The 18,244-nt window shown below is 42.6% G+C and overlaps 1 protein-coding gene across 4 annotated transcripts in view; it reads left to right on the top strand.

The window, feature by feature from the left end:
- Positions 1 to 18,244, top strand: part of TNRC6B (trinucleotide repeat containing adaptor 6B) — a 240,809-nt gene that overhangs the window by 179,980 nt on the left and 42,585 nt on the right. For 2 of the 4 annotated variants that reach the window (XM_060166365.1, XM_060166366.1), the window contains 6 exons: positions 6,056 to 6,394; positions 6,661 to 6,708; positions 8,621 to 10,969; positions 12,587 to 12,745; positions 15,659 to 15,834; positions 18,105 to 18,179. In XM_060166365.1, the coding sequence (XP_060022348.1) occupies positions 6,056 to 6,394; positions 6,661 to 6,708; positions 8,621 to 10,969; positions 12,587 to 12,745; positions 15,659 to 15,834; positions 18,105 to 18,179 (3,146 nt within the window). The remainder of the gene's footprint in view (positions 1 to 6,055; positions 6,395 to 6,660; positions 6,709 to 8,620; positions 10,970 to 12,586; positions 12,746 to 15,658; positions 15,835 to 18,104; positions 18,180 to 18,244) is intronic. The other 2 variants (XM_060166368.1, XM_060166367.1) reach the window with 2 other exon arrangements.

The raw sequence follows: 18,244 nt of genomic DNA, 5'->3' as shown, positions 1-18,244 counted from the left end.
GCAGTCTTGCGTAATCAGTGGTCATACTTTTAGTCAGTTCTCCTTAAGAATGGGAGACTTAATTCCTTGAGACCACTGTTGTAACTCCTAACCTCACCCACTTAAATATGTTGTTGTCTGCTAGCATATGCACTAGAATCATTTGCATAGACTTGTCAAAACACGCAAGCCCAGTCTCCTCTCAAACCTTCATGGTCCCAGGCCACAGCCCTAGCAGATCGATGTAGGGAAGCTCTGCAGGGTGACCACAGTATATGTCCCAAGTTGAGGACCACTACCCTGGATGAAGGGAATCAGATGTGATTATAACATGGGGGAAGAAAAGGGTCATGGAGAGGCCAAGGCTTGATGGGAGGTTCTCTAATGACTGATTTCTAAATTGTTTTGTTTCGTTTTATTGGACCACCAGGCCAAAGTATGTCACACAGTGGTGGAAGACTAATAAAGATGGTACTAGTTTCTTAGGAAACTTAGTTCTGGAAAACTAAAAAATTCTCAGATGAGTAGACATTACTGTCATATATTTCTAATCAAAAAGCATTTCAAAGAGAATATAGTCTGGAACTTTGTAGTGATTTATGAAATAAACTGAGAGAAACTACTATTAGCTGTAATATTTTAATTAGTTAGAGAGAACAGTGTTCTCCCCTTGTACTTCCAGCCAGTTTCTAACCCAGGGGTAGGCATTATTTTGGAAGTATCTCTATAAATTATTTGTTTGAAATATAAATTATACTTTACCATAGAAATAGTGTTATTGATAGTAGAACAGTGTCCATATTTTCTAAACCAGTATACTGTCTAGGAAAGGATTTTGGCATATAAGTATATTTATAGGACTTTTTGATGATTTATGAGGACAACAGATGAGAAAATTGGCATTTTCCTAAGAAATCCAGACTCTGTGGTTGCTGGAACACAGTGGTTGGGTTCCTGGGCCTGGCCACAGTTCTTAATACTTGTGACTCCAAGGACCAGTTGAGCTGTCGAAATAAGCTGCTCTGTACGTTAAGTGGTATTTCTATTGGAAAACTGAAAATCCGTTAGAGTTTTCTTCCTTTTTTTTATTTGTACCAGGTCTCTTCTCAGAATCACATTCCTCTTTTCTCTGCCAAAGCCTTACAAATTAAACTTTTTTTTTTACTTACTACCAAAGTTTCCCTCCATTTAGGGTTTTTCTCATACCTACCATAAAATGGAATACAGTTTCACAGTTTCCATACCCCCCTATCGCCACCACCCTCCCACTCAAAAATTAAAATAATCCTGAAGTGAGCTGAGAGCCTGTTTTGGGTCTCATAAGGGATTTAATTGTTAGAACTGGGGAATAAAAATTATCCCTGAGGTATGTTAGACCATAAGTAGAAGGAGGCCCTGATTTTTCTACCTTTTTTATCCTGTTTTACAGCCACATCTTCATCTTTGTTCGCAAGAGCCTGCCTAAATCCCATTTTTCTTCCCTCAGCTGATGTTTCTGGGTCCTATTCCCCTTCCCAAAGATGGTGCCTGCCTCAGGCAGCCTCCCCTTAACTCTGAATCCACCTCTCTTTCCCCAACAGACCCTATATAAAAAAAAAGACTGTGTTGGTGCCAAGTCTCTGGTTGTACAGAGGACTGAAGTAAGGTTTGTCCGTACTTCAGAGAAAAAGTAAATTCAGCATATTTTCTTTATTTTCCATCATTTAAAAAAAGTGAGAATTTTGGAGAAAACAGGACAGGGCTTTCAAGTGGAGGTTAGGTGAAGACATGGGCCAGAGCTGGGCCTGCTATTCAAGTAGCAAATAACTAAAAGGCACTTAAGGTAGAAGCTGATCTCCTCCTTTGTTGGATATTGGTCTTGGAATTGGAAAAGTTTGTGGGATTGATGTAATAGACCAGATTTAACAGGGGTGAAGGGTATGATTAGGATTGAAGAAATAGACTATGTAATGGAAGAGTTTGGACATAACCATTTAGCATTGTTAAAAAGATGTTAGATCTTAGGGTGACGGTTGGCTTAATGGAAGTTATCAGTATGAAATAACCGATTTGTAGAAACTAACATGACCTTAAGCTACATTACTGGAAATACAGTATCTAGGCAGGGATTCACAGTTCCTGTAGTGGGCACCACTCTATGCAAAGGAACAGAGATCAACCTCTATGGACTATGAAGAGTTTGGGCCAGAATGGTCAAGGAATTTGAACCTGTGTCCCCTCTGGCAGGGTTAAATACTGGAAGGGGGTGGGGAGTGTTTAACTCCCAAGGAATGCTTCCCACATGGGGAAGCTATGGTAACTATCTTCAAAGATTTGAAGGGCTCTGGTGCCTGACACTTAGTAGTTCCTTGGTAAATGTCTGTTGGTGAGTCAAAGCAACAGGGAAAAGCTTCCAGCTCAATATAAATTAAAATTTTCAGATACTGCTGTCCAAAGCAGTACTTCATAACCTTTACCCAGTTTGGACACAGCAGAGAAACAGCACTTTCCCATCAGCATACCTGAGGAGGTGGACCACTGTTGTTGTACAGTGGCCACAACTCCGGCTTTTGAGTCCATTCCAGAAGTCATATTACAGTGGGTGCGTGGTGCTGCGTGCACTGAATAACCTTGGGTCTACTCTGATTGATTAATATTTGAGGTAAGCTTTCTCCCCCCGAGGTCCAACTAGTGCCCATTAGAATGACAGCGGAATCATTAGTGATTTAACGAGGAGAGAAGCTTCCAGGGAGACAATGTGGACAAAGGCCAGTGTGCATTGAGTATGGGGAGTGAGTGGAAGGTAAAGAAATGGAGACAGTGCTTAGAGGTTACCGAACAGTGTTGAGTGTGTGTCAGCCACTCTGTGTGTCATCAATCTTTGAGATTTTTTGTATTGCATTGTAACTCATTATTATTCACCAAGAAAATTTTCAGTCTAAAATAATGTCTTCTCTAGAGCTTGTTTGTATTTTAACTACTACTTTTAAAACATTTCTAGAAGGGTTTTTTGTTTGTTTTTGTTTATTTGTTTGTTTTTGATGTTTGGTACCATCAAGGTATTTAAAGAATAAAAATTAATTAAAAAACAGAAACAAAAAGGTGTTTAAAGAAAATAGTTTGTATTGGTCCTACCCGTATCGGCATTTTCTTAAAGAATACTTTTATCTGAAAAAGAATCTTATTGAAGTTTTTCAGAAATAGAGGCAATTAGAAGTTCAGACTGTAAGATGAGAATGGTATTAAATAATGGCAGCAGGGAAGGGGAAAAGATTCAATCATTAGAGTAAGTAAATGGCTTTTGGGGGTAAATGAATGCAAATTAGAAAATAGGATACCCAGCATTTTTCACGTCTTTATTTCCCTGATGCAGAGATCATGTTTAAGCCACAGACTTTCTCTCTGGAAAATAAGAAACTGTGCCCTTATTTTGAGCAGCTCATCTTTAGAAATATTTGCACCACAAGCTATTAAAATCACTAAGGTTCAGAAGAGAAGAGAGAGGGCCCAAAAAGTAATTCAGACTTAATCATAATTTCCCTCTCCTCTGTTACTGCCTGACTTTCTGGAGCATGACGTGGCACACGCACTGATTCTGATGTCTCTAGTTGGACTTTCGGAAGTAGGTCGGATTGGGCATCCTGCCCAACAGCTGCATTGCCCTCCAGTTAGTGCCTAGAGTTGTGACTGGCTTTTAAATGTTGAAAATTCTTGAATTTACAGAAAGATGTAATTTTTAAAAAAAACAACAATAAGAATTCATTCAAGTCCTGAAACAGCTTGCTCTTAACATGTATCACAGGCAGGCTTTTTCTGACTGTGTCCTAGAGTTTTGAATGGCTCATCTCCCAGAATAGAGCACCATGTTGCAAGGAGAGTGGTCAAGCGGTGGTCCTGTTTTACAATGACTTCATCGTTTATGATCCATTCTACCTCTGACGTGATGGTGGGAAAATGCCTTGAGGAGCTTTTGCAGGGAATCTTGCACAATACACAGTACCCACCAGATTTCTTTGGTTATGCTATGAATGTTGTAAAGTTAGTCGAACTGATGTTCAGATCTCAGCTCTGTAGACTCTCCTTACCATGTCTTACTCTATTTTAGAGAAATGAGGGAAGGCATGTAACAAACCTGGTTACCTTAAAGTGGAGATTCTAGCCCTCTTATAGAAGGGTAGCCTTGCAGAAGCATAACTCCTTCTGTCCTAAAAACTGGTTGGGAAGAATCCCGCCAGCCTTTGTCAGCTTCTTGTTCTCATAATAAGAGGAAAGGGGATTGGGAATGCCATGTGCTACGGAATCCTCCAGGCACAGATAGAAAATGAATCATTAAATAATTCATCTTTATTCATTCATTATCAGTTATTTATCCACTGGCTGTTATAAGTCATGCAAAGGGTACTATATTAATAATATTAGATAATGACCAGTTTATTTTCTTAAGAAATATGTTTATTTACTTATTTATTCATTCATTCATTCATTTATCCTCTGACCTCCCTTCCTTACTAGGAGGCCCAGAACTGCCTCATGATTGACTAAGGTTAGACCCAAGCATTGCTTTGCAGCTAGTTCAGGCTCCTACTCTTTTTTTTCGTGTCACTCAACAGTACTCACCAATGTCCAGTGGGTATAGATTGGGCCCCCTGATTTTTGATGATGTACCTCTCTCCTCATAAAGGACCCAGTTCAACAAGCAACATGCTGGCCCAGCTTCATTTCAGCAGTTAGAGCAATACTGCCACCAGGGCTGGCCCTAACATGACTCTGGGTGTCAAGGATTTGGGCCTCAGAATCATCTGAATTACCAGTCTCAATGATTGTTTCTGTATTGCTGCCAGCCTGCATTTGCCAGGTGGATATTCTTGGAAAGGGTGGCAGTCTTTTGGTAAGATGAAGCAAGGGAGGTACAGATCCAGAGGAACATTTTCTGTAGGGTTGAGGGGAAGCCAAGGGGTCCTGCAGAGCTTCACGGTCGTCTCAATGTTCCAGTACTTCCTGTTTGCCATTGTAAAAGTGAGGGAAAACCTTAAGTATTTAAAGTAAATAGGAGAACTATCTACATTTTGAAATTTTTATTTTAAATGAACAGTTGAAAAAACACACACAAGGTCCACTTAATTTTTTTTTTTGGACAGAAGCAAAAAGATAACATTTCTAATGTTTACACAGAGTGCCAAGAGTCTTTGAGTTCAGATGGCTGTAGAAACCAAAACCAAGTTGATTTTGTGATTCTCTAGGCCTGGGGTTCCCTGTAGGGGTCTACTCTGTGCCAGGCCCTGAGAAAGAAAGATGAAAGATTCTTGCCATTGAGGAACTTCTGGCATGGTGGGGAGAAGGGTCTGTAAATGGAGAATGTCAGTATAACCAGTTCATTCAGTGGTACAGAGATGGACAGCATGTTCCAGGATCCCAAATGAAGGGTGCGTAGCCTACCTAGTCCAGGGACTTGGGGGAAATTTTCTCAGAGGCCAGTCTTTCAGGATGTGGATGAAGGGAAAGGGCCCTTGGGCTGAGAGCCTTGAACCTTTACCATGGGTTTTGTGTGGGGTTTGTATGCATCCTTAGACCTTCTAGGCAGCCCACTGTTGATTTAGGGGAGTGAATGGTGCTTGCTTCCCTCTCCTCCTTAGTTAATGGAATGTAATTCCATGATACCTCAGTCTTTGAATCCTTGTCACCATCACTCGTTGCCCTTACCGTCCCTTCGGTAAACTGAAGATGCTGGGGAATCTGGAAAGACCATGTCCCTCAGAGTTGGGTGAAAGAAGAGTTGTCTTATTAGAATTGGTTTCATGGAAACTTTCTTAAAAATAATCTTCAGGGCTTCCCTGGTGGCGCAGTGATTGAGTCCGCCTGCCGATGCAGGGGACACGGGTTCGTGCCCCGGTCCGGGAGGATCCCACATGCCGCGGAGCGGCTGGGCCCGTGAGCCATGGCTGCTGAGCCTGCGCGTCCAGAGCTCGTGCTGCGCAACGGGAGAGGCCACAACAGTGAGAGGCCCGTGTACCGCAAAAGCAAATAATAATTAAAAAAAAAAAATCTTCAGAAAAATGAATTTGATCTCAAAGGCTGTTTCCCAATCTCTCTCTTTCAGTGCCCGAAGTGACGAAACCAAGTTTAAGCCAACCAACGGCCGCCAGCCCAATTGGCAGCTCTCCATCGCCACCAGTCAATGGTGGCAACAATGCCAAAAGGGTGGCAGTGCCGAACGGACAACCGCCAAGCGCCGCCCGCTACATGCCTCGGGAGGTGCCGCCGCGATTCCGTTGCCAGCAGGACCACAAAGTGTTACTAAAACGTGGGCAGCCTCCTCCACCGTCCTGCATGCTCCTCGGGGGCGGGGCGGGGCCTCCTCCCTCCACAGCGCCAGGAGCAAACCCCAACGCACAAGTGACAGGAGCGCTGCTGCAGAGCGAGGGTGGGACCGCACCAGGTGAGGAGCCTAATGCAGGTGAACGGGAGGCACAGCGGCTGCAGGGAGTGAGCATGTCGCTTGCGTTGCCCATGTAAAGTCCACGTTAATTATATAGACGCTTGGGGTTACTCAAAAGATGGGGGAGGAGCCCAGTGTGAGATGTGTACCAGCATTTCTCTTCTGAAACTGGGTTTTGGTATCCAATGAGTGTGTGTGGTCTTGGCCTGAGCGTCTAATGTCGCTGCTGTTTTTCCTCTCTCTTTGGGGCCTTTTTTCCTCCTCAGACAAGAGCATTACAGTTCGAGCCTCCATAGTCCCAGCTTCCCCCACAGGTGTGTGCTCAGGGGGCGACGGAAGTGAGGCTAGTGCAGAGGCTGGTTCTGAATCTTAGACTCCCGTGTTTACGTTCCTGGAATGCCAGGAGAATAGAGAGAATGGTCTCTTAGATGATAATGTAGAATCTTGGGAGGATCCCACATGATACCATTCTTTTATTAGATTTTTAAAATCAGTATTTCTTTAGAGAGCCCTGGATTTTGAGCTTTGTTAAAAACTGTATGTAGATATAAGGGATCTTTAGCTGAAGGGTCCTACTGGAAGTTTTGAGTGTTTTTAATAGATGAATACTAAACAGCTAACAGTAAAGAACTTCCAGGTGCCATCCCCCCTTTTTTTTAAAAGCTTATAACAGATTTCCACGTATTCTTAAAATATTTTTTGAGACTAAATTAAAATTCAGAGCTTGAAGACCATCAGGCAAGGACAATGGGCTGGTGGTTGTTAATGACAGGACGCTTTATTCTAGTTCTGATTTGAACATAGAATTGCCTAGATAATTCTGTTACCATCTTGTGTGCCAAGCGAAGATGGAAAGAAAGCTCGTGGTGACACAGGCTTCATACAGAGATAAGCCCTGTATATGAGGCTTCTTGTGGTAGCTGTCAGGCCAGGCCCAAATCAGGCAGGGAAAGGCCTCCTGGCCCTTCCTTCCTGTCCCCTTGTAACCAGCTGCAAAGGGAAGTGTGAGGGAGCGGTTGTGCCGGGCACTTCAGCAGCTGAGTCTAGCCAGGCGTGGACATCGACATGGGTCCAGTGTGAGTCAGTCTCCTGTTTACATTCTTGAAACCAAGGAGGCCCCTAATCTCAAGAGTTTGAGATTCTCTGCTTCCTTATTTTTATATGGCTCTATGTAATAGTTTTTTTTTTTTAATTTCATATTGATTTAAAGTTCTTTGGTGAAAGGAATAAGTTTAGAAATTATTGGGCTAAAAACAGGTCATTTTTTCCCCCCATCAAATATAGTAAATTCCATCAAATATGTGCTGAGCCAGACTATTTTATCAAGTTCCTTGGGCATACAAACTGATTCATGCTTGTCTGCCCCTAGCATCTAGCTGGATGGGCATTCCTCATTCAGTAGATGCTTACTGAGTAGCAGTTCCCTGGTCGCCATGTGGAATTCAAACGTTATTAGCAAGATAGGTCTCTGACTAAAAGGCACTAACGTGGGGAAAGGAAGATGTGAACACAGTACACTGAGCAAAATGGCTCCAGACAGGGAAAGGTTGTTTTCAGGTGGTAAAATCTCAAAAAAGTTTCATAGAAGAAATGGCACTTGAACTCGGCCCAGGAAGACAGGTAAATTTCAGTTTGTGAATTCAGAAGGAAAAAACAGGCCGTGCCTATGTGGAATGGTGCCAGGGTGAGGAGGTGCAATTTCTGGAATGTGGGCATCGTCAGAGAGAGTAGTGGAAGATGAGACTAGAAGAGTCAGTTGGTCCCAGGTTGTGGAGCATCTTGATCAAACTTCAGTCCAAAGAGTTTAGCTTTATTCTTGTACACTAAGAAACTATCCACTGCCTTCCACACAGCAGTGATATAATCAAAAGTGTGCTTTAGAAAACTCACTGCAGCCAGGAATGTTCAGCATGGATTGGAGATATAAAGCAAGTACAGGGTGTTATTGCCTTGTCTGAAGATACAGGAAGCCCCTTCTCTGTCACTAGGAATGGCAAGAGGGTATCTTTGAGAGATGCTGAGGGGGCGAGATTTAGCAAATACACCAACCAGGCAAAACAGAAGAGATGACTAAGACGGGTGTGATACAGTTTACCAAGGCAGGCAGCTGGGTAGAGAGCTAGTTTGTGGGGAAGCATGGTGAACTCTCCTCTGGGGCACTTGGAGCTTGGGTGTTAATAGAGCATGCATATGCAGCTGTGATTGATGAGACACTCTCTTTCTCAGAGTCAGCCCTTGGAGGTGCTGCTGCTTCACATTATGCAAATCCCACTTGGGGCCCGGGAGCCTCCTCCAACAACGGCGCCTCCCCCAACCCTATTCACATCTGGGACAAGGTGATTGTAGACGGGTCTGACATGGAAGAGTGGCCTTGCATTGCCAGCAAAGACACTGAGTCTTCTTCCGAAAACACCACCGATAACAACAGTGCCTCGAACCCTGGCTCTGAGAAGAGCACTCTGCCAGGAAGCACCACTAGTAACAAAGGAAAAGGGAGCCAGTGCCAGTCTGCAAGTTCTGGGAACGAATGTAATCTTGGGGTCTGGAAATCTGACCCTAAGGCTAAATCTGTTCAATCTTCCAACTCTACTACAGAAAGCAACAGTGGACTAGGGAATTGGAGGAGTGTGAGCGGTCAGGACAGAATTGGACCTGGCTCTGGCTTCAGCAACTTTAACCCAAATAGCAACCCATCTGCCTGGCCAGCGCTGGTCCAAGAAGGAAATTCTAGGAAAGGGGCATTGGAAACGGATACTAGTAATTCCAGTGCACAGGTTAGCACAGTAGGTCAGGCATCCAGGGAACAGCAGTCAAAGATGGAAAATGCGGGTGTTAATTTTGTTGTCTCTGGCAGAGAACAGGCTCAAATTCATAACACTGATGGACCAAAAAATGGAAACACTAACTCCTTGAACTTAAGTTCACCAAACCCCATGGAGAATAAGGGAATGCCCTTCGGAATGGGCTTGGGGAACGCCTCCAGGAGCACTGATGCCCCTTCACAAAGCACTGGAGATCGAAAGACTGGGAGTGTTGGATCTTGGAGTGCAGCTAGGGGGCCTTCTGGAACTGACACAGCCTCTGGACAGAGCAATTCTGGAAACAATGGGAACAATGGAAAGGATAGAGAGGACTCCTGGAAAGGAGCTCCTGTTCAGAAATCAACCGGGTCAAAAAATGACTCTTGGGACAACAATAACAGGTCTACGGGTGGGTCCTGGAACTTTGGCCCTCAGGACTCTAATGACAACAAATGGGGTGAAGGGAACAAAATGACATCTGGGGTCTCTCAGGGAGAATGGAAACAGCCGACTGGGTCTGATGAGTTGAAAATTGGAGAATGGAGTGGTCCAAACCAACCAAATTCTAGCACTGGAGCATGGGACAATCAAAAGGGCCACCCCCTCCCTGAAAACCAAGGCAATGCCCAGGCTCCCTGTTGGGGAAGATCTTCCAGCTCCACGGGAAGTGAAGTTGGAGGTCAAAGCACTGGAAGCAACCACAAAGCAGGAAGTAGTGACAGTCATAATTCTGGCCGTCGGTCGTACAGGCCCACACATCCTGATTGTCAGGCTGTCTTGCAGACTCTTTTGAGCCGAACTGATTTGGACCCCAGGGTGCTCTCAAACACTGGCTGGGGCCAAACTCAAATTAAGCAGGACACAGTGTGGGATATTGAAGAGGTGCCAAGGCCCGAGGGGAAATCTGACAAAGGAACTGAGGGGTGGGAGAGCGCTGCCACACAGACCAAGAACTCAGGGGGCTGGGGAGATGCACCCAGCCAAAGCAATCAAATGAAGTCTGGATGGGGGGAGCTCTCAGCCTCTACAGAATGGAAAGACCCCAAGAACACAGGAGGCTGGAATGACTATAAGAACAACAACTCTTCCAGTTGGGGAGGAGGACGACCAGATGAAAAGACATCTTCCTCTTGGAATGAGAATTCCAACAAGGAGCAGGGGTGGGGAGGTGGACGCCAGCCCAATCAAGGATGGACTTCTGGAAAGAATGGTTGGGGAGAGGAGGTCGATCAGGCGAAAACTAGCAATTGGGAAAGTTCTGCCAGTAAACCTGTGTCTGGGTGGGGTGAAGGAGGGCAGAATGAAATCGGAACTTGGGGGAACGGTGGGAATGCAAGCCTAGCTTCAAAAGGCGGGTGGGAAGATTGCAAAAGATCTACAGCCTGGACAGAGACAGGCAGACAACCCAGTTCCTGGAACAAACAGCACCAACAGCAGCAGCAGGCACAGCAGCCACCGCCACCACAACCAGAGACTTCTGGTTCATGGGGAGGCCCAGCCCCACCACCTCCAGGCAATGGACGACCTTCCAGTTCCAACTGGAGCAGCGGGCCGCAGCCAGTGAACCCGAAGGATGAGGAACCCAGTGGTTGGGAAGAGCCGTCCCCACAGTCGATTAGTCGGAAGATGGACATTGATGATGGCACTTCGGCGTGGGGAGACCCTAACAGTTACAACTACAAGAATGTGAATCTGTGGGATAAGAATTCCCAAGGGGGCCCAGCACCTCGAGAACCAAACCTGCCTACCCCGATGACTGCTAAATCAGCATCAGGTAGGCGATGGCTTTTTCTCACAGGTTTGGGTGAAGAAAAGAAATCCTAAACCAAGGCATTTTTATTAAGATGCATTTATTTAACTTTGTTCTGGGAACCTTTCCTACGTTAACTCTAGGCTGTTGTTAACAGAGACTCTCTTTTTATAAAATGGTAGTGATAACAGATGCTGGTAGTACATTTTAATGTTCTTTCTTGGCAAAAGGAAAAAGTAGGCATTCCTGGGTTAGTCTCTCCAGTTTTTTTTTTCGTTTTGGTAATTGTATTGGTCTGCAGAATCCAAAAGATTTATATCTTGCTAAACAAACTGTGCTCTAGATTTAAAAATAAAGAATTAAAATAGGAGCAGAAATAGACCTGACTTCCATTCTGGTTCTGCCTGTGGACACATCCTCTGTGTTTCTCTTGCCCCGGCGACGGGAAGTAGTCTGTGTTGTTCTTGCAGAGGCCATCAGAAAATGCTGTAGCAAAGCTGGGATCTGGAAGGTTTCCATCGCTTTCCAGATGATTTTTAACAGTTAACCTCTGGAAGTGGAGTACTTCTTTGTGTGGAGATCGTTATCTCATGATAATCAGTTGTCCAGAATTAAACTTTCTTCCCTCCTTATTTGAGTAGGAAACATCATACCTGGTAAATTAAAAATAGTGCTGGTGAAAATTTTTAAAAAGGTGGGGCGGGGGTGGGAGGAGCGTGGGATTTTGAACTCTTTAAAAAAAAAAAAGTAGTGCTGGTAATCATTCTTAGTTTGGCATTGTCAACTTGAATGTCCTCATATAGTTCAACAAATTAAGAGGATGCACCATTCAAGTGTTTGTTTTTTTTAGTTAAAATTAGTCATAATATTTAATTTTCCACTTTCCAGAGTAAGCTTAGTATTCAGTGAATCCAGTTATGGACACTTAGAAAATGATTACTTTTAATTAGTTCTTCTCTTGAAATATTGAAAAGAATGAGGAAGGAAATGAAGATTGCTCATTAGTTCCCTACCTAGAACATGTAAAAATTTTTATTCATATAGGAAAAAACCTTCAAACTGTACAGAAAAGCAAAAGGTAATAAGTAAAAGAATCTTAGCCCCAGGGTCTCTCCCTGCAGGTCTTAGAATTTTGTGTGCCATTCAAAAATTTCGTTCATACCTATAGCAAAATATATCTATCCTTTAAAATTTTTACACGGAAGGGATTGTACTATATACACTGTTCTTCACCTTGCTTTTTTCATTATTCTTAAAAACTTTCCACGTTAGCATGTACATTTCTGTCTTTTAATTGCTTCGTGTATAGTATTCATTTGATGGGCAACTCACGATTGGTCTCACTGGTCCCTTTTTGGTAGATATTTAGGTTGCTTCCAAATGTTATCTGACAGTGGGCATTGTTGTACATGTAATTTCATCTACCTTTACAAGTATATCTGTGGTATAATTTCCTGGCAGTGGAATTACTGGGCAAAAAGTTAAAGTGGCAATGCCAAGTGCCCTCCATGAAGGTGGTACCTATTTCTATTTCCACCAACAGAATTCAGGAGTGCCTGTTCCTCCTACCTTCACCCCCAGTGGATACTGTGGTGTTCATTGAACAAATCATTCTTAGAGATACATGTCCTTTCTTTACAGTCTGGAGCAAAAGCACACCACCTGCTCCAGATAATGGTACTTCAGCTTGGGGTGAGCCAAATGAAAGCAGTCCTGGGTGGGGTGAAATGGATGACACAGGAGCATCGACCACAGGCTGGGGGACCACACCCTCCAGTGCTCCAAATGCCATGAAACCTAGTAAGTATACGGCATTATTTTTGAGGGAGTCTCTATTATAACTTTGGGGGTCACACATTTTGGTGAGGGCTGTTGTTAAACTGTTGTTTCAGTGAGATTCAGGACCTTGAACCTTTAATAAATGGTTAGCAGCAAATGCTGGGGACTTGGCATAAGTAAAAATGCTTACAGTGAACTAAAAGTCATGTTAGTTTTGTTGATTTCGTTTTAACTTAGGTGTAGTGTCTGGCCAGAACTGAAATTTTCATGTGGTGTTTTTTTTTTTGCTCAGTAACTTAAATATTGCTCATTAGATCTATTTTGCATCTCTGCTCTCACGTTGGTATAATTTTTTTTTAAACTCCTGGCTTTTAACGTGGAACAAGGTCTCTGCTGCCCAGTGACTTCATCCTTCCGTTCCTTCCTTTCCCCTTTGTCTCTCTTCTCATACGTCCACCCACGTAAGCACATTTAAGGTTTCTTGAACCCAACAAAGATTTCTTCATTTGAATTTTTACACAAAGCACGTCACACTTATTCATGATCATTGAGAATCTGAGCTATACAAGATCCAGCTGGCAATGTGTAGTCACAGTAATTTGCAAACTTTGTAAATGGATGCTGCGGAACGTCCCACTGGATGGTGCTCAATTGAAAAATTCAGTTTCGAGTATCTGTTTTCACTTGTTTATAGTTTTCTTAAAAAGTATTCCAACATCACTTTTCTACCATATTGCAGACTTAAGGAATTGTCTTTTGATTAAAAAATGTGGTCAGACTGAATACTCAAAATTTGAACAAGAATAAAAAAATTCTGCTGTCAAGTTTATTTTATGATATGTATGATTCTTACCATGCCACAGGAAGGAATATCATCTTAGCTATCTGTATTCTAGAAACTCACTCTTGTTCCTAAGTAACTTGACTGCATTTTAAAAATTACGAATCTCCTTCACTTCATAGAAATAGCTTTATAAAGAATTTGATTTCGTCTTGATTTTCATTGCAAAATTGGTTGTATCATCATGGGAAATACCATCCTGTAGACTTGGACTAGATCCAAAATGCTGTTGGAAGGCATTAAGCAGACCCTTGGCACAAGGAGGTACTTTAGCAGTGCTTTCAGGGTTTTTATGTGTCTTTCCCAACTTCAGGATCATCTTTTGTCCATCACAAAAGACTCACTTTTCTCCAGATTTTGAAAAGTCTTCTACTCTTCAGGATCATCTATATCTGCAGTTAAAGCTGTAGTTATATTTACTCCTTCTCTGGGTAATTTCAGTGTGTAATAGAGGAAGGGGCTAGATCATCACAGCCTACCAAATTGATGCTGATAGTTAACCTGTGATCTTGTCTAGACTGCAGATACCTTATATCAGGTGTGGGCTCTGTGACTAAAAATCGGAGCTTTCTAATCTTTCTACAAGAAGTCATTTGTTAAAAGTTCAGCTCCTTTCTCTAGAAGAAGGGGTACATGGATGTCGTCCTTCTTTGAAGGGGTCAGTATGTCACTTATGTTGGGTCTTCAATTCCTGTTGCTTGTCAGAGGATGTATAAAGCCTGTGTTTACAATAATAGTGGATAACCTCCTATGCAGAAGAAATGGTCCTGGTTATCAATGGCATTTCCAGCAGCGGAGGGGACAGCCCCCAAGCCCTGCCTCTTGCTGCCCAGTCACAGAGCCCCTGCAACGGGGGCTCAGTGAACCCCATGGAGGTTCCATCAGGTTCCCCATGGCGTTGCTGGGAGATGATGCCACAGTCTGAGGAAATCAACTGCCTTGCACCCTGTGTACTTGATGGGTGCCTGCATGGCATCGTAGGCCTGGTCCTAGGGCATGGCAGCAGTCATTCAAGGAAAGGCCTGGAAGAGACACCTTTCTGGCTCTAGACTTCACATGAAGCTATCTAAATCAAATAACTACCCCTTCATAAAGGTCCTGTCATTCGGTAAATTGAAGGTGTGGATGGAGCTTCTAGGCAGGATAGTGTATTTCCCTTCTTCCATCATTGTATAGAGTATCATTACCACAAAGTGTATCCATCAGTTCCATACAATATTTTCAGAAGGAGATTAAGGATTATCCCAATCTCCAAATTAAAGATCTTTGTTTAAAGGGGGATGTTGGTGACATTTGACCCTGGATACTGATGACGTCCTATTTTGTCGAATATTAGAGCCCTGATTTCCCTCTGTCTTTGTTCTGTTTTCCTCGTTCCCTGTCTACCACATTTCCTCTGTCTGTCTTTTAAAAGCCATTGCTTATACATTGTCTTTGCCTAGGATCTTTTTAGTACCTAATCCATTTCAAGTGTGTAAGTAAATCCAATAACTTTCAAATTTTCATGGCTATATGTGAATTTCTCTTCTTTCACCATAATTTTGATACTCAAAATCTAATACAGTTTTCTTTTTTCATCCATTTTGCATGTTCTTTTCTTCACCCCAAGCAAGGTAGACAGTTGTTCTTTACCATACCTCATATTTGTAAAGTCCATTATAAAGTTCACCACATACTTTTAGGAGGGTAAAACTAAAGAATGCAGTAAAACATCCTCAGTAAGAGGAACAGATTTCTCTAAATTGAGATGTGAAATTTCTTATAAGTAACGACAGGTTCTTTTCAATTGGGGGATTTCTGTCAACTTTGTATAAAGGGGGAAAAAATCATTGAACCAGAGGCCAGGAAATCTTGATTTGTGGTTTATTGACTTACTCTGTATCGTTGACCCTTTTTGGATTTCCATTTCTGCTCTGAAAAGTTCGAATGATATTTGCCTTGCCGTACAGGTAGACTAGACACAATTACAAATACACTGAAATGCTGCATTTACGGGGAGTGGTTGTTGCGGTTATCGTTATATATAGCTGATTGTTATATATACCTATATATTGTTATATATAGCGTACAGTTGGTTCATTCTTCTCTTAAAGATTCCAAATCTATGCAAGACGGCTGGGGGGAGAGTGACGGGCCCGTGACAGGAACCCGCCATCCCAGCTGGGAAGAGGAGGAGGATGGAGGAGTCTGGAACACCGCCGGCTCTCAGGGAAGTGCTTCCTCCCACAGTTCGGCAAGCTGGGGCCAAGGAGGAAAGAAACAGATGAAGGTAGCCCGCTTTAGAGATGCCTGGGCTTGCTTATTCTTTCTTAGAGGGCAGAACTGAGAATGTTTTCATGGACGAAGCCAGGCAGCTGGGGTCCCTGAGGTCCTCAGTGAGAGGGGAGGTATTTTCTTCAGAACAAGTAACTACTTCCTCTTTACCCCTCATCTTCCTTCCCCATGACCTTGAAATCTCCAATGACAAAACTCTTGCTGTGGGTAAGATGGAATTTTCAAAGAAACGAAATTTTCCTCACTTTGGCTTCCATGTTAGAATAATTCTTTGGAAGCTGTCACGGCACACCTTATAAATGTTTTACGCTTTTGCGTTCTAAAGCCAAGTCAGTCCTTAGAGTAAATCCCCAGGAATGTGTAAAAGAGAAACCACAGTAATATGGTTTCTCCAACAGCAATCATCGCAACTCATTTTTATCTCATTTGGGAAACTCCAAGGCCCAGGACCCTTTTCTCAACAAAATGAGGTGCCAGTGCATCACCCTGCGTTAGCAACTAGATGATTCATCTACATCCTGTACCAGTTGCGTTCTACACTTGTTACTTTCTGTATCTTAGAACAACTTAGTTTCTCCTTTGATTTGCATAATTTGATGAGGACTTTGGTTTTCAATCCAGAACCTGAACGACTCTCAGTAGAAGCCCTCTTTTTTCATTCCAGCCTCTCATTCCACAGATACATTGAGGGACATAGGAAGTGGGCAGCTATGTATTTAATTTGAGGATGGGAGCCTTGCTGCCCTAAGAAACGCTTCACAATTAAAAATCCTGGTTTTCAAACACCGGGTGCCATGTTAGAAGGTCTTCAGTGGCCAGGGGCTCTACCTTCATCCCCTTTGCCTGTGGGATTTTGTTCTGAATACGATTACTCTCTTTTAGGCCTGAGAATACAGGTTGTTTCTGTTAGAGACGTTTTGTTTAAGCAGTCATTTACGGTTTTCCCTCTTAAAGGACTTTTATTACTCCAGTCACAAAAGAAATTATTCAGTAAACTTGCCAGCATTTTTAGTACATTCCTGTTGCCTAGTCTGCTGTGGCTTTCTTTTTGTTATTTACAAATTAACAATAAGACCAAATTACAAGATAGTTCAGGAGACTGTTGAGGAAGCAACTGGGTGAAAGGTACTAGCCCACTCAGGGAACCACCAAGATTTAATGAAGTTAATTGGGAATTAAATGTTTCTGCTCCATGACTGATGATTCTGACCTTTCATACTGAGGGCCTCTTTGTGTGTGTGGTCAAATGCAGCTGACATAAAATTTACCATCTTAACCAATTTTAAGTGTATGGATCAGTCGCGTTAAGTACATTCACATTGTTGTGCTGTCATCACTAACATCTGTCCACAAAGTAACTACCACTTCTCTCCTCCTTCCAGTGAGGGTTTTTTTGACCTTCAAACTAAGTACCTTAACACTTGCAAGAATAATAAAATTGATCTGACCAATACCATCAGAACACAAGTAGAATCTTTACCCGGAGAATGCACACGTGCACAAAGCCCCATCACATCCTGCCCCCACAAGGTCCCTGCCACAGTTCCACTCACCTTCTACGTAGAAACAAAAGTGGAACTGATGACTGGTGCCTTGTTCAGTGGAGAAACTAGTTTGTCCCATTAAGAAACAAGCAGAAACCTACGTCCGCCACCTTTGCACTGAAAACTAACTGCCCTCATAGTAACGGCTATGCGGTGAGCTTGATGATGGCGTCTTCTGCTAGGCTTCTTTCCCATTGGGGAGCCACATCTTTACACTATGAAAACAAGCAGATGAAAGTGCTACGTGGATGAGTTCCTCATTGTATCCACACAGAGAATAATGACTAGTTTAAATGGGCTCCTTTCCAAATAACATGCACTAGCATCAAACTCCTTTTCTTCACTCCTAATACAAACCAGCTTGGGTTACAAGGAGATAGTAAGAGAGAAAATACTAGCATGCAAACATTATGTTTTAGAAAATCTGCTATTGACCTTCTATTTGTAGGGTAAAAACACTAGCTGACCATATATTTTTCCAGTTACTTCTAATTCAGTGCAACGAATAAAGTAAGAATGAAAACATAGATGTAATAACTAAAGCGTAGTACTTTTTTAGGCTAACAGATAACATATCAAAATAACTATAGTTAAAGAGGAATAGTTAGGGTTCAAAAAGGTAAACTCTTGGTTTTGCATTTTCAGTCAGTACTTATGCAACTCAGGAAGTTGAAATAAAATAAATTACTTGATTCTGAGGTTACATATTTCATTTCTCTAGTGCTCACTAAAAGGAGGAAACAATGATTCATGGATGAATCCCCTTGCCAAACAGTTTTCAAATATGGGATTGCTGGTAAGTTTTACTTTTTCATATGTGTAATGTATCCCAACTTTTACATTTAGTACAAATTTTAAGAC

This window comes from Lagenorhynchus albirostris, chromosome 11 (genome assembly GCF_949774975.1).
Source record: "Lagenorhynchus albirostris chromosome 11, mLagAlb1.1, whole genome shotgun sequence".
NCBI classification, from domain to species: domain Eukaryota; kingdom Metazoa; phylum Chordata; class Mammalia; order Artiodactyla; family Delphinidae; genus Lagenorhynchus; species Lagenorhynchus albirostris.
The sequence above is the reverse complement of the archived record's forward strand: the minus strand, read 5'-3'. Positions and strand labels throughout refer to the sequence as shown.